Raw genomic sequence first — 15983 nt, 5'->3', positions numbered from 1 at the left:
TGGTGCTTCTGGGTTAAGCGGGCATTGTGTCAAGAAGCTGTGCGGCGTGGCTGGGTTGTGTTTCGGAGGACCTCCCCCGAGTCCGTACGGGAGTTGCAGCGATGGGATATGACTGTAACTAGCAATTGGGGTAGTTCTCGTGACTTGGCAGCAACAAGATGTTGAAAGTAAAAGGACTTGACATTGATGTCAAATTGTTGTGGCTGAAATTCTTCAATCTAAATTGAAAGTACTGTTTCAAATCATATAAAAGCTTTAATTATTACTCGGAATGTAAAGATAAGGTATTTGTATTGAACATTCAGTCTGCACAGCTTTGGATTTCCCCTCAGATTTCATATTGGTTGAGATGGCAGCTTGATGTCATCTGTCATTGCAGCATCCATATCAAAGTGATCCACACCATTTCTCTCCCCACCCATTGAGGAGAATGAAAATCCCCAATAATCTGAAAAGAGATTGGAGACTGACAGGCAATCTGACTTTACACAGAGAAAATACTGATGTTTGAGTGAATGATGTAGAATTCCTGAGCACTTATGAATTGGGTTGTGGGTTCCTATGTCTGTCGAGATGTAGAGTACCTGTGCAGCATCTGATCAATACTGACTGGTTGTGAGTAATCATCCCAGGCTCCCCACCTCTCTCTCTCTCTCTCTCTCTCTCTCTCTCTCTCTCTCTCTCTCTCTCTCTCTCTCTCTCTCTCTCTCTCTCTCTCTCTCTCTCTCTCTCTCTCTCTCTCTCTCTCTCTCTGCCTGTCAGCTCTGATCATGAAGGGTGCGTGATCGCCTTCAAACCCACATCTCGTCTGTGAGGCGGAAAGACCACAGACACCCACAATGCTACCCTCCTCCTCATACACCTAGGCCTCTGGAGGGGGAAGGAAGGAAAGTGTGTGATGAGGAAGTTCCTCACAATGCTCTCTCATTCTCTCATTCTCCATTCAGGCGGAAGACCCGAAATGTCATTTAAGATTGTGTTCTGTGTTTTGTGGCATCATGTTGAAGGGGAAACTTGATTGAGAACGATAAAGAGCTTCACAGTCTAATGCATTAATGTGACATAGCTTCCATGTAGCCCCACCTCCCCTTGAAAATGCAAGGAAATACAGATGTCTTTCTTGCATCTATTTTGGTTTCAGTGGAGAGTCAAAGCTGTCTTCACCTCTGAAGACAGGATGAGGAGAGATATTACTTCAGGAAGGTGGAAAAGCTATGCTAGTATTTCACAACAGTTACATGTCACCAGATGTGTCACCTTATCCCCTAAATCTTACCACTGTGTGTGTCCCCCCCCCCCCCCTCTCTCTAGTGAAGTTTGAGGACTGCCAGCACAGTAAAGAGGTGGGCTTCGAGAGCAGTGACCCTAACTTCAGTGTGCGCCCTGACGGCTCGGTGTACGCGGAGCAGGAAGTGGCCAACCTGTCAGAACCGATCCAGTTCATGGTGACCGCCCGCGGAGGTCATGACCCTCACATCTGGGAGACCACGGTCAAGCTGGCCTTGGTTGGACACCAACCCTCTGTCCCTGTGAGTCAGGTAAACATATATACACTGCTATCATTTACACTGCAGTTAAACAGACACATACCTAAAGTTTGCCTCAGGTATACACACCGACACACCCCTGCTACTGTCAGACTCAGTTGACAGACTCAGTTGACTCAGTTGTACATTTACATGGAAACACATATTTATACACTTCAAAACCTCTAACTGCCTCTCAGGTAAGATCAGTTTTCAATGATCCTCAAGTACATGATATAAAACCACATTATTTCAGGTTCTGCTTTTCAATATCATTAACAGGAATTTCTCAGGGAACAACGTACTGTATTATTTGCTTTTCCAAATATAAGATATTGAATAGCCTGAGGCTTAATGCTTACTGCAGGTCATGTTTTTAATCATAGAAAACGTCCAAGAATTGTGTAAAGCAGTTGCAGAGCTGGGATTAAAATTCTGCCAACTCCTCACAGCACAATAATGAAGGGCATGAAATAATTGACATTGATTAAGCTAATGTTCCAGTCTGTCGGAGGGAGGCATGGGGGAGCCAGGTGACATTGTAGCAGCACTATGGAAATATGTTCCCACATTAAGAGAGCAACAGAGAGATTTGATAATAGAACAAGAAATGTTATAGTAATTGAAGGAACATTTGAAAACCAGTAACATGTTTTAAATTGATCAATTTTTGTTGCAAGCCCTTACAACTAGGTACCTTCCAGACACTTTTCTTTCTGATACAAACAGGCAGCGGTGTGTAATTTCGGTCAGCAGGTGATTCCGAACTGAAAATTGCTCTTATGCCCTGTAGAAAAGTTGTCAAAAGTAAATTGAATTGTTTCATTAAAATTAAATGTACAGTCGTGGCCAAAAGTTTTGGGGATGACACGAATATTAATTTTCACAAAGTTTGCTGCTTCAGTGTCTTTAGATATTTTTGTCAGATGTTACTATGGAATACTGAAGTATAATTACAAGCATTTCATAAGTGTCAAAGGCTTTTATTGACAATTACATGAAGTTGATGCAAAGAGTCAATATTTGCAGTGTTGACCCTTCTTTTTCAAGACCTCTGCAATCCTCCCTGGCATGCTGTCAATTAACTTCTGGGCCACATCCTGACTGATGGCAGCCAATTCTTGCATAATTAATGCTTGGAGTTTGTCCGAATTTGTGGGGTTTTGTTTGTCCACCCGCCTCTTAAGGATTGACCACCATTTCTCAATGGGATTAAGGTCTGGGGAGTTTCCTGGCCATGGACCCAAAATATCGGTTTTGTTCCCCGAGCCACTTAGTTATCACTTTTGCCTTATGGCAAGGTTCTCCATCATGCTGGAAAAGGAATTGTTCGTCACCAAACTGTTCCTGGATGGTTGGGAGAAGTTGTTCTCGGAGGATGTGTTGGTACCATTCTTTATTCATGGCTGTGTTCTTAGGCAAAATTGTGAGTGAGCCCACTCCCTTGGCTGAGAAGCAACCCCACACATGAATGGTCTCAGGATGCTTTACTGTTGGCATGACACAGGACTGATGGTAGCGCTCACCTTTTCTTCTCTGGACAAGCTTTTTTCCGGATGCCCCAAACAATCGGAAAGGGGATTCATCAGAGAAAATGACTTTACCCCAGTCCTCCGCAGTCCAATCCCTGTACCTTTTGCAGAATATCAGTCTGTCCCTGACGTTTTTCCTAGAGAGAAGTGGCTTCTTTGCTGCCCTTCTTGACACCAGGCCATCCTCCTAAAGTCTTCGCCTCACTGTGCGTGCAGATGCACTCACACCTGCCTGCTGCCATTCCTGAGCAAGCTCTGTACTGGTGGTCCCCCGATCCCGCAGCTGAATCAACTTTAGGAGATGGTCCTGGCGCTTGCTGGACTTTCTTGGGCGCCCTGAAGCCTTCTTCACAGCAATTGAACCGCTCTCCTTGAAGTTCTTGATGATCCGATAAATGGTTGATTTAGGTGCAATCTTACTGGCAGCAATATCCTTGCCTGTGAAGCCCTTTTTGTGCAAGCAATAATGACGGCACGTGTTTCCTTGCAGGTAACCATAATTGACAGAGGAAGAACAATGATTCCAAGTACCACCCTCCTTTTGAAGCTTCCAGTCTTATTTGAACTCAATCAGCATGACAGAGTGATCTCTAGCCTTGTCCTCGTCAACACTCACACCTGTGTTAACGAGAGAACCACTGACATTATGTCAGCTGGTCCTTTTGTGGCAGGGCTGAAATGCAGTGGAAATGTTTTTTGGCGACACTACCCCAGGTGCTTTAAAAAACAACAACTGTAGGGTAATGCCTTGAATAAAGAAATGCTTATTCCCAGATTCAGCAATAGAAACTACTCAGTGAGAAGTATATTGATGTTATAAAAGTATTGACTATATATAGAAAGAAAGAAAGTCACACACTCTAATTATGCTCCCAAACAGTTAATGGGTATAGCAACTATATTACAAACCATTAAATGTTTGGGAGCATAATTAGACTGTGTGACTTTCTTTCTATCTTTTTAATAGTTTACTCTTCGTTAGTCAGCACCTCTATAAAACATTTTTGGATGGGTGTGCAACATCTTATATCTTTTACCATCAAAGTATTAACTGCAACACAGAAATGTTGTGAAGACACACAGACATTGAAATGTGTGAAATGCTGTGACAGAGTTGCTGTGTCATTTTGGCTACTCTGTGTCAATAGTGCTGAAAGGGAGAGGGGAAAATAATCAGGTTACCTATGACCACTACACACCGAAACATGTCATCACAACAATACAATTTAAACGTTGCTAAACCATCCTACAGATATTAGGTGATTAAAAGACAGACAGCGCCATTACGAGGTAAGTGCATGTATTAAGTTTCAGAGCAGACGTGTACAGGGACTCAATGGACTCCTCGATTATTATGTTCTATTAATTGTTGGCTCGATTTACCTCTTCCTAGATGAACTGTGCATAGTGCTTATCTATTTGTATTGGATGTACATTTATATATTTGAATATGATCATAGTTTGGCTGCCTCCTGTTTAAGTCTGAGGTGTTAGTAGTGTCATTCTGGCTGTGAAGTCCCTCAATGCAGGTTATGTACAGTACTCACACTATGGTGCCAGTCTACTGACTCAATATGCATATACCCCCACCTGATTTCATGTTGCTCTGGCCTGCCTTTTCATGCAGTTATGCACCAGTACTCTGGGAGCCTGATGATCCAAAAAGTGTTAGCACTTATTTGATTTGCATTCATTTCCCTCTTCCCCAGACTAACTGTTTGTGTTAGATTAGAGCAAAAAGCCATAGTGCGGAGGAGTTTAGAACCTAGAGTCTAACTGGTCCGTCAGGAGGCAGTAGAGGATATGGCAGTGAGGTCATGATGGCTAGTCTATGCTGTGATTGCAGCCCAGTTCTACATCCATAAGAGGAATGCATCAATAGTCATAGCAGCTTCCTAAAATGTACTTGATTCAGTAAGATGTGAAATTTGAGATACTTCTCTTCTCTTGATTTTCCTACCCTCACATCCTGTTCACCACAGATCACCACTCTGATCAGCTCTCATCAATAATAATCAGTGTGGAAGGCTAATGGAAAAATAGAAAACACAAAATTACATGTCTTGAGATCAACAGTGAAATGGAGGATGGGAAACTAGCACATACTTGATATTGTGTAATTGAAAGTCCCTGTTTAGTGTTGCCTTCTGCTCTTCAGAACGATAACCTCCAGATGTCAGCTCCAGGGCTGCGGGGCTGACTGATGCCCCAGTGACATGCAGCCTGTCTAGGAGGCGAGAGCAGCCATCTGGCCTGCCCTCTAGCTCTGGGCCTGGGGAGCTCCGGGCAGTTCTGGGACTGATTTCACACTCACTGATTCCTGCTTGCACACACACATTGACACTCACACACACATACACATGCATGCATGCATACACACAGGTAGCCTAGTGGTTAGAGCAGTGGGGCAGTAACCGTGAAGTTGTTTGTTCAAATCCCTGAGCAGAAAAGGTGAAAAATCTGTTGATGTACCCTTGAGCAAGGCACTTAACCATAATTGCTACAGGGTCACTGTTGATCATGGCAGACCCTGGCTGTGACCCCACTCTCTGAGGGTCTCAGGAAGAGTTGGGATATGCAAAAAAAAACATTTCAAATTCACACATGCATATTAATACACATTTGTGAAATAGGACAAATTTAAGCACCTACCAAACTATTATTATTATCCCCAACATACCTTTCTCACAGCAGAAAAGGCCTGTTCCAGTTTCCTCTTTTTCCTTTGTAATTATGATGATGTTTGTCATCGTGCCAGCTTCACAGGGCTGTCATTTGCCATGCTGTTTGGAGTGTGAGCAACGTGGCCCTGCTGCAGTGGTATCATCCATAGACAGACTCTGAATAAAGAGGTCCTCTCTGCTGTGTTGTGTCTGCCTGGCACTGTGTTTGGAGGAATGTGGGAGTTTGCCAATGCAACTCCGATCGGATGCATCGACCACATTATCAGCTGTCTTGATGTTTCCGCTTTCCCCAGCAGGCTGAGGCGCTGATAATGATGGAGAGCAGCAGCGCTGTGTGTGTTATTCAACAGATAGCTGGGGCTGCCGATATGGACAGGGAGTGAACACATGGGGTAGAAACAGCAGGGGTCTATGCAGAGACAGGGAAGCCTTGGAGCATCATGGGTACCATCCTCACTCATCCTCACCTATCAGCATGTTTCCATATAGACTTTTTCTCCAGCTACTCCACCCTCTCTGCCTTCTATAAATATATTCTAGGATCTCACTTTGGCATTTTATCTGTCATTTCTTCCCCCTTTCTCCTTCTCTTTGTCTATGTGAAACACCAACACACACACACACACACACACACACACACACACACACACACACACACACACACACACACACACACACACACACACACACTAATTCCACCTACCACCCATGAAAGGACTGGCATACTCCCATCTCGCCCCACTGCCCCTATGCTGGTAACTGGGAGTGTTGTGGTTGAGTGGAGCTGAAGCTAGAGTTATCTTATCAGGGCACCACATCTGGTCCTTCCCCCTCTCTCCTCTCTCTCCTCTCTCCTGTCTGGCTACCTGCTGCTATCAGGAGGCCTGCTGTAAGCCCTGTAGTCAAATCCACTAAGCCGTGAAGAATTAAAACAAAAGGGGGAAAAATACAGTATGTTTGCTCTGGTTTAGCTTGCATCTGTCTCTCTGTCTGACAAACTGCATGTGTATTGACAGGCTGACCTGCCTGCCAGTGTTTGGTGTGTGTGTGTGTGTGTGTGTGTGTGTGTGTGTGTGTGTGTGTGTGTGTGTGTGTGTGTGTGTGTGTGTGTGTGTGTGTGTGCGCGTGCGCCTTCATGCTTTGCAAGGGTTCATGTGTGTCCTCTGAGCAGATTTTACAGAAGGATTTCCACTTGGCTTCAAGTCACAGCAGCATGCATGTCTCTGTGAGTGGGGAGCAGGAGAAACAGCAGGATCACTGGATTACACAAACACCATATCAGGCATGAGGACACAACAACCCTCACTAGATACTGTAGATACCATATATACATGTCACATAGCTCTGCCAATGTATACACAGTACACCTTCTCAAACACATAGGGCCAGATTTACAATGAGTTTACACCAGTGTGAAGTGCACCTTTGATTAACATGAGGGGATAAAACACTTAAGAAAAAATTGAAAAGTCTAATGAAGGATTAAGATTAGGGAAAGAAGGCAAGGTGTAAAACTGTAATGAAAAACAGTTTTATGTTTTCAGTTTTTGTATTTTATTCACCTCCCCTTTTGTCTAGCAGTATATTCCCCTTACATGTTCTTGGAAACTAGTCTTTGCTTATAAGACCAGTGAATCAGCTATTATATCACACACTGCAGGATCACTGTTGGTCCTAACATTCTGATCTCGCTGTTATTGAAGTGATATTTCATCAATCCCTTTTCATTTGGAGTGGGATATGTCACAGATTGCATCACACGGAGCAGCACAGCTCTGTGACTCTGTCAGAAGGCTTTTTGCTGGATAAAGACATAGAAGTCAACCTCTGAGGACTGTTCATAGGTCATTGGTAACCTGACTGCAAGACTAATGCCTGGAATGTCTGCCAAGGCTTGGTCCTTTTAGGTGATTTGCGAAGTACATGAAAGGTGATGGCTGGAAAGTGTGGATTATATTTGAATTTTTGAAAATTAACTGAAAGAAACATTAGTTTTATTCTGTTTCTTATCATCTGTCAAGTTTGATCTTTATGATGTATTTGTCACCTGTATGTTCCACACTTTTAGAAGATGAACAAACAATTCAGTGACACTACTCCTTTATATTGACCTCTCATGTCTCATCATTCAGTGTGAGACTTTCATAGTTTGGTTGTCTCTCAATTAATTGTTGGAATGCTGTAGGTCAATAATGTGTTGATTTCTTCTCCTTTCAGATTGGAGTGGAGGATATGATTGCAAGGGCCTGGGACTCTAATCCCAGGGTTATCAAGTTTCCACGGAAACATCAAAAAAGCTCCTCTGCCAATGGTCTGAGACGACAGAAGCGGGACTGGGTCATCCCACCAATCAATGTGCCTGAAAACTCCAGAGGACCCTTCCCACAAATGCTTGTCAGAGTGCGTGACAGTTATTACACTTATCAATAACCATTTAAGTCCAAGTTGTCTTTTTGTTGTAAATTAGAAATGAGTTCATCATCAATTCTGATAACAATAACCCAATCTTGCTCTGTTTTGCTACTGCCCATCATACACCTGAAGTTGTCTTTTTACTTTCATTTGAGCCAAAAACACGTTCCAAAGACATCTTCAAGCCAGACAACCCACGTCTGTTGGAGGTTCATTTAGTAGCGGTGCGTGGGTAAAATCACTGGGGAAGCCAGAAAAAAAAGCCATATTACAACATATGTGTTGTGATAATTGTGTTGTTCACTCTTTAAATAACCTGTTAGTTCATATGCCTTGACACCGTGATATATAGGCCTAAGGCCGAGACAATAAGAAGACACATTGGCAGAATAAATTCAACCACACATTTGTTTCTTCACAAAACCGGAGAGCAACCTCTGTCCGGTGAAGTCCACAAAGCATATTGCATGTAACAAACAGCTACATGACCTACAGCATGGTCAAGGAAGTTAATGTTTCCTAAATTTCCGGATCACTAAACGACTATTGATTTACAACCACGGAGAGTTACTACAAGTCGCAAAGAAAACAGGGCTGCTTCCACTATTCCAGCACCATTTTAACTTCAACATTTCAACATCCTCAAATCACCTATCCTTAATCTAATACAGTGACAACGAAAAGATACCAAAAACAATTTAGTCCAATCAACATCAGCTAAATATGATGTGGCTGTCCATGTTTCTGATTTCTGTTTGTGTGTGTGTGCGTGCAGGTTCATGAAAGTAAAAAAACATGTTGACTTACCCTACTTGTAGAGAAACGCCAATGCCATCCTCCTCTCTTTCATGTTGACGAAACGGACATATAGTACACGCTTAAATTTTTTGTTGTTCTAGGCTACCTGACTAAAATGCTTGCTCACTAGCCTAACTTCCTTTCATCGGCAACGTTAGCATGTTAACATTAGCCTTCTACATCTAGCTACATATTGAACTTCCATCTTCTCAGGCCAGGGGCACAATGTATGAGTTAATGGCTGGATCAGAATCACCGTTATAATCATTGACCAATACGGAGAATTAATTAAAACCACAAGTCCCTATCTCCATCCATGGTTAATTTAGGAAAGGGCCAATTTTAGCTAGCTATCTCATCACTGGAGGACAACAACACAACGAGATGCAACAATTCAAGTTGTTTCTGTCAGTGACGTATGCTCTCAATGCGATTTGATAGGAGTGACGCCAAATCCAAACTGGCTTCCCTTTACACTTTTTTTTTTGGTGCGGAAGGACCATTCACAGTTGAGCTCACTCAGTTTAGCTCAACGCCGATTGGCTGTTATTTTATACTTTTTTTTTATCAAGGGAGGACCAAATTCTCACTGGCTTCCGTTGCACTCAATGCTACGGGTGGCAACAATGTCATACACTTTTGGGCCAGACAGCATCAGATAGATGGCCTACACATACAGAGACAGTTGGGCATTGTTTCACTCGCTCGAATGCTTTCTCCGTTGAGATACATTCAGCCTCTTGTGAATTTAAGGAAAATTATGAAACACAGAGACGGAAGATACACTATTTTATGTTTTTGAATTTATTCTTGGTCAATATTTTGGGGAAGCCTGGCTTCCCTTGGCATCCATGAATACATACTCACCCCAGGCAAATGAAGAGAAGGGTAGAATAAGTCTCAGACAGTAACCAGGTATCCATCCAACTTTTTTCTGAGAGTAGAGTACATGTCGGATTAACAATGTCACAACAGGCCTGATGGAGACAGCAAATTTGTCGGTAAACTTTCCAAATGTCGACAAAACAAAATAAGCTAGACAAGGTGGGATTTTTTTGTGTCTGTAAAATGTATTATGCAAGAAATGGTGGTGGAAACACTTTTATGCGCAAATATTGATATAATAACCAAATCGTAACTTGGAGTCATACAACATTTTTTTGTGTAGTCCTCCCACTATGACTCAGGAATGCAGTTGATTAGGCTACAAATGAAATAAGTTATGATGAACCACACAGGGTGGTGAAAGTGCAAGGTGATGAGCTTGATGCTCCTTTCCAATAAATATTGAGGGTTTTATTTTGGTGACATGATGATCGACGTTGGGTAGAGCACAGGTGCCAATACCAGAGTGAGCACATTTGCTAAAGAACAAAACCTTTTTCTGACAAAACCATCAGTAGAGTTGAAAATGGGATGGAAACCCATTTAAAAAAATTCTAATTTTTGGTACATAGGAATTTAACCACAAAGTTATTTTTATGTGCACTACCGGTCATCACGCACAGCCTTTTATCCGCAACAAGTCAATTTGATGGAAGCACATCTCTGGTGGGAAAATGTGCATATTGTTTTTATGCAGATTTTAGAATATTCGAATGAATTGGATGGAAACCTAGCTACTCACTATGAAGGGCTGAACAGAAAACTACCCAGGTATTTTCTATCAAGAGCCTTCAGCAGGTAAAGAGGGACACTTCTCTCCGATTTGAGTGGTGATGCCAAGTGATTTGTCTGGTATGCCTTAGGACTCTACAAAGACATGTACCCAGACACACAGACAAGAGGACAGATACAGAGATGGACACAAACACAGCTCTGCTTGAACAGTTGTTCATTGAATTCAGGAGTATTTAGCACACTTTCAGTTGCTTGCATGTGTGTGTATGCAGACATGCAGGAGTTGTTTAAACTAGCTCACTGGACAACAGGGATTTTACTATAACTGTTTTATAAGTGACATGACAAACAAGCTCCATTCCTGTTGTCATGCTATGGCAGCTCTGTCTATCAGCTCCATGGTTCCAGGATGCTCCTGTAAACTGTGCAGCCTGTTATCAGTCCACCAGACGTCCAGGCCAGAGACAGCTTTCTCTCTGGGCCACCACAGAGCTCTCTCACGCCCATTTGTACCATGCGGCTTACACTCCCGGATTACTGAAATCGCCTTTCACCAACGAGTTGGCAAGAGGGCAGATTTTCAACCAAAGCAACAAAAAAAACACTCACTCACACAAACAAACACAGACTGCAGGATCGTGGTTGTATTGTACCACCCTGCTAGAGAAGAATGGACAGCCTTTCATCCCCTTACCTCATGTTCAGCTTCAGATGGTTGGGTTTACTGACACCCAGGTGTTCCTTTGTGTGTGTGTGTGTGTGTGTGTGTGTGTGTGGTCGGCCACAACCTCTAGCAGTAGTGAAAGAGAGCCCTGTTCCTTAGCCATGGGGGATGTGCGTCACGTCCATGGCCCCGTGAGGTATTATATCCTTATTTCTCTCTGCAACACGGCTTGACTGGGCTGTTCCATTGTGACAGCTGGCCAGTGAAGAGAGCAAAGGGATTTAGTTCTTTATCTCTCTTGTCTTGGAGGTGGCCGAGAACAACCCCTGTGGTTACAGCAGCACACTCACAGCACACTGATTCCTCCAGAGCTGTGGAAAGTCTCTGACTCTGTCTCTCTAGCATTTTTATGATGTTAAACAGCTCCACACACAGCCAGGTTCACCAGGGTTCACAGTAGGCTAAATCAGAGTCACGTAGAGGGTTTCTTGCTAGTCTTAAACAAATCTACTTTGAAACGAAAGTATACACTTCACACACATGGTTATGGGCTTAAAAAGAAGACACCTGTACCATGTCAGAAATAGAAGACTGAAATATAACATAACCGTTTGACATAGAAACGGCAGATTTTCATTGTTTAAAAAAATTGTATATTGATTAATTATGAAATTATGAAAATATAAATAACATTCCACCCATGAGGCCAAAGAGAGCGCTTTTGGTCATTGACTGCAGGAAAGTGCTAGCCTTTTGAGAGTAATTACCCATTTTCATCTGAGAAACCAGGGTTTGCTAGATTGGCCTTGGATTCGGTTTAATTTATTTGAACAGATGGAGAAAATGTATGCTTCCATCAACACAAGTAATATGGTGCAGCAGGAGGTAAATGTGCCTGTGTTATTGATTGTGATCTGTTCTGCATTATGGCTGGCTGGGAGACTCTAATATCCACTTCAGCAATGTGATTTTACTGCTCCACCCAGAGATGTCCGGCCATATCTTGATTATCCTCACACACATCACACCTTTCTTTCTTTTCTTTCTTTTCTTTCTTTCTTTCTTTCTTTCTTTCTTTCTTTCTTTCTTTCTTTCTTTCTTTCTTTCTTTCTTTCTTTCTTTCTTTCTTTCTCCCCTAGGCAGTTCTGAAAGTCCTGGACAGTCTAGCTGCTAGTCTAGCTGCTGCTCCAGTGGTGTGTTGGTCCAAGGAAAGTTTATTAGATACGTTTATAAGGGATATCACTGCATGACACATTGAGTAGACCCCCTTCCCTTATGAATAGAAGGGAAATGATTAGAGTGAAACTAGCAGCACCAACATCCCACTTCAGGGAGGTTTTATTGTGAAGTGCAAAACCCTCATGAGCAATCTCAAGTAGTGTCGCTTTGATGGCAATAATTTACCATTGTGGTAAAATGCAATATTTTCCCCATGCCGTTCACTGTCCAATAAAGTATTGCTCTTGACAGAGGTAAGATTAATGCAATTGGAGATTGAAAACAGCTATAATTAAATAGATAGTGAAAGAGATGGAGAATAGAAAGAGAGAAAAGGGGACAGATTGGGATTGGAGGAGAAAGAGAGAGCATAGTAAAAATGTGAGGTGAGAGAGAACAGCGTTAGTTTCAGAGAGCAGCATTAGTTTCAGAGAGCAGCGTTAGTTTCATAGAGCAGCATTAGTTTCAGAGGGCAGCATTAGTTTCAGAGGGCAGCGTTAGTTTCAGAGAGCAGCGTTAGTTTCAGAGAGCAGCGTTAGTTTCAGAGAGCAGCGTTAGTTTCAGAGCGCAGCGTTAGTTTCAGAGAGCAGCGTTAGTTTCAGGGGGCAGCGTTAGTTTCAGAGGGCAGCGTTAGTTTCAGAGAGCAGCGTTAGTTTCAGAGAGCAGCGTTAGTTTCAGAGGGCAGCGTTAGTTTCAGAGAGCAGCGTTAGTTTCAGAGAGCAGCGTTAGTTTCAGAGAGCAGCATTAGTTTCAGCCCATTTGTAGCAGTCTCATCTCAACTGTCTCCTCCAGCACCTAAGACTGGACCCAATGCCACATCTGACTGAAACCAGTCCAAACGGGGAGAGATGAGCCTCTGCTCCTCTCCATCCTCTCCGTCCTCACCACTGACTCTCAGTCAGACACACACCAGAAAGAACTAAATCATTATAAAAGAAGGGGTGATAAAGGAGATCAATTAAAAAAAAAACAGTTCTTGGGCAAAGCAGAGGAATGGAATGAGAGGGCCTTTGATTGAAGTCCTGATATGTGAGGGCGTTACGCCCACTCTGAAGAGAACTGTAATCTACACTGTGTGCTTTGGAAAGTCATTACATTCTTTTCTCCACGTCAAGGACGATCCTGAGGTGAGGCAGACACCAATCAGACCAGGCAACATTTTTTCCTTTACCAAGGCAACCAATTATGCATAATATGAGATGACACCTCTGGGTAGGTGTTATGATGGCGTTATCAAGTTGTCCCTAAACTCTTCTGCTTGAGTCACACAATGGCTGGAGGCCTCTCATTTGGTGGGATTTTATGTCAATTGAATGCAGGAGGCATACAATTTTCAACAAAAACAAAATATTGTGATTACACCTACAGAAGCGGGCAGTTACTTGTCAGAACAAGTTTTGCAGCCAACTTTCTATGCTCAAGATGAAGCACACGTTTTTAATAAGTTAGTCTCCCTAGGTAGAATGAAATGCTAAATTAAACCCTGCTCTTGACTCAGTAAACCAATAAAAGTTGGTGTATGTGTGGGAGAGAATCATCTCTATGGCATGGTAATACACCACTGTTTATAGAACTAGGTAGAAACAGGAAAGCTGTATAGGATGTGCGTTTTTGTGCTTGCATGTGTGTGTTTGTACTAAGTGCCTGTGCCTGTGTCTGCAGCGTCCCAGTAGCTGGCCTAGCTGTACAAAGGCAATCCCTCCACTGACTGACATAGAGCTCTGCCCCATAGCTGCGAGAAGTAGTTTGGGGTGGGGGTGATGCAATTTATTTTTTTAACGGGGTGGGGGGGGCTTTGCCAGTGCTGCAGATGGCTATATCAGTCCGCTAATACAGGACTATTAAAGGCCCAAAGCACTACTTTTGTTAAAAAAAATATTTTTACATTTTTTTAGGGTTGCTGCAGAACCCTTAGCACCCCTACTTCCCACAGATATTTTATTTTATTTAACCTTTATTTAACTAGGCAAGTCAGTTAAGATCAAATTCTTATTTACAATGACGGCCTACCCCGACCAAACCCTAACCCAGACGATGCTGGGCCAATTGTGCGCCGCCCTATGGGACTCCCAATCACAGCCAGTTGTGATACAGCCTGGAATCAAACCAGGGTCTGTAGTGACGCCTCTAGCACTGAGATACAGTGCCTTAGACCACTGTGCCACTCGGGAGACCATGCTATGCTCTGCACCTCACTAAATAACTGTCAGTCTGCAGTCCTCAGGCCTGACCCCTCTGGCAGCCTCCCTCAGAGACACACAATGTCACTCCTGAGCCCTCATTGGCAGGTTTCGCACCTCCCACAGCCAAACAGAAAATCCATTCAGCTCTTGGCTCCACCTGACTGGCCAGGCATTGGTTGCCCACAGCTTGCCAATAAGGCCCAAATGTAGCCTCAGGGTGTTGGTGATTGGCCGGAGTGGGAGTGCTGGTGCATTCAGCAGGTCTCCCGGGATGGGCTGGACAAGAGGAAGCATATTGAGTAGTCGAAATGGATTGGGCATTAGAAGGGAGGCAGGTTAGCAAGCAGCGGTGGAAGAAAACTGCAGCAGCAGTACAAACCCCTCCTCCTCCCCCTCCTCCCACTCCTCCCCCGAGTCTCCTGTCTCCAGGGCCCTCCGTCTTTATGAGGCGGGGAAAAAAGGAGTGTTGGTCTCTGCTTCGTCCATTCAGCCTGGAGAGCAGGGGAATGTGGCTGGCTTTATACTGCAGTCTGCAGGCAGAATTTATGGCTGCAGGGGACGACAGGGGAATTCATTCCATTGTTAATGCATGGAGACTGCTGGTCTATTTCAACAAAGTCCTGCCTGCTGGTTTCTCAGAGCTCTCATCTAAATTGGCCGGCTAATGTAGTAATTGGGTTTGTTAGTCTGTCTTTAACTTCCATTAATATTTGTACTCCTAATTATCCCGTCTTCTCTCCCCACCATCCCACATTCTGCACCTCCATCTGGGTAATGCTGTGTGTGTGTGTGTGTGTGTGTGTGTGTGTGTGTGTGTGTGTGTGAACTGTGAAATGTGTATTTTATTAGGATCCCCATTAGCTGTTCCGAAATCAGCAGCTACTCTTCCTGGGTTCAACTGTCCAGACAAAACATGCCATATTACATAATACAGAACATTAATAGACAAGAACAGCTCAATGACAGAACTACATACATTTACAAACCGCACATATGGCCTACATACTGTACCAATAGATACACACAAAATATATAGGTGAAATAGGAGAGAGGCGTTGTGCCATGAGGTGTTATTTTATCTGTTTTTTGAAACCAGGTTTGCTGTTCATTTGAGCAAGATGAGATGGAAGGGAGTTCCATGCAATAATGGCTTTGTATGATACTGTATGCTTTCTTGAATTTGTTCTGGATTTGGGGACTGTGAAAAGACCCCTGGTGGCATGTCTGGTGGGGTAAGTGTGTGTGCCAGAGCTGTGTGTATGTTGACTATGCAAACAAATAGAAATTTTCGACACATTATTGTTTCTTATAAAAATAAGAAGTGATGCAGCCAGTCTCTTCTCAAC

At 43.3% G+C, this 15983-nt stretch overlaps 1 protein-coding gene across 2 annotated transcripts in view; it reads left to right on the top strand.

The window, feature by feature from the left end:
* Positions 1-15983, top strand: part of LOC106565798 (cadherin-4-like) — a 378562-nt gene that overhangs the window by 276752 nt on the left and 85827 nt on the right. The window contains exons 4-5 of one of the 2 annotated variants that reach the window (XM_014133344.2): positions 1312-1529; positions 7960-8142. In XM_014133344.2, coding sequence (XP_013988819.2) covers positions 1312-1529; positions 7960-8142 — 401 coding nt within the window. Of the gene's footprint in view, positions 1-1311; positions 1539-7959; positions 8143-15983 lie in introns of both variants that reach the window. The other variant, XM_014133343.2, reaches the window with a different exon arrangement.

The sequence above is a fragment of the Salmo salar genome, chromosome ssa12, assembly GCF_905237065.1.
Source record: "Salmo salar chromosome ssa12, Ssal_v3.1, whole genome shotgun sequence".
In the NCBI taxonomy this organism is placed as follows: Eukaryota; Metazoa; Chordata; class Actinopteri; order Salmoniformes; family Salmonidae; genus Salmo; species Salmo salar.
The sequence above is the reverse complement of the archived record's forward strand: the minus strand, read 5'-3'. Positions and strand labels throughout refer to the sequence as shown.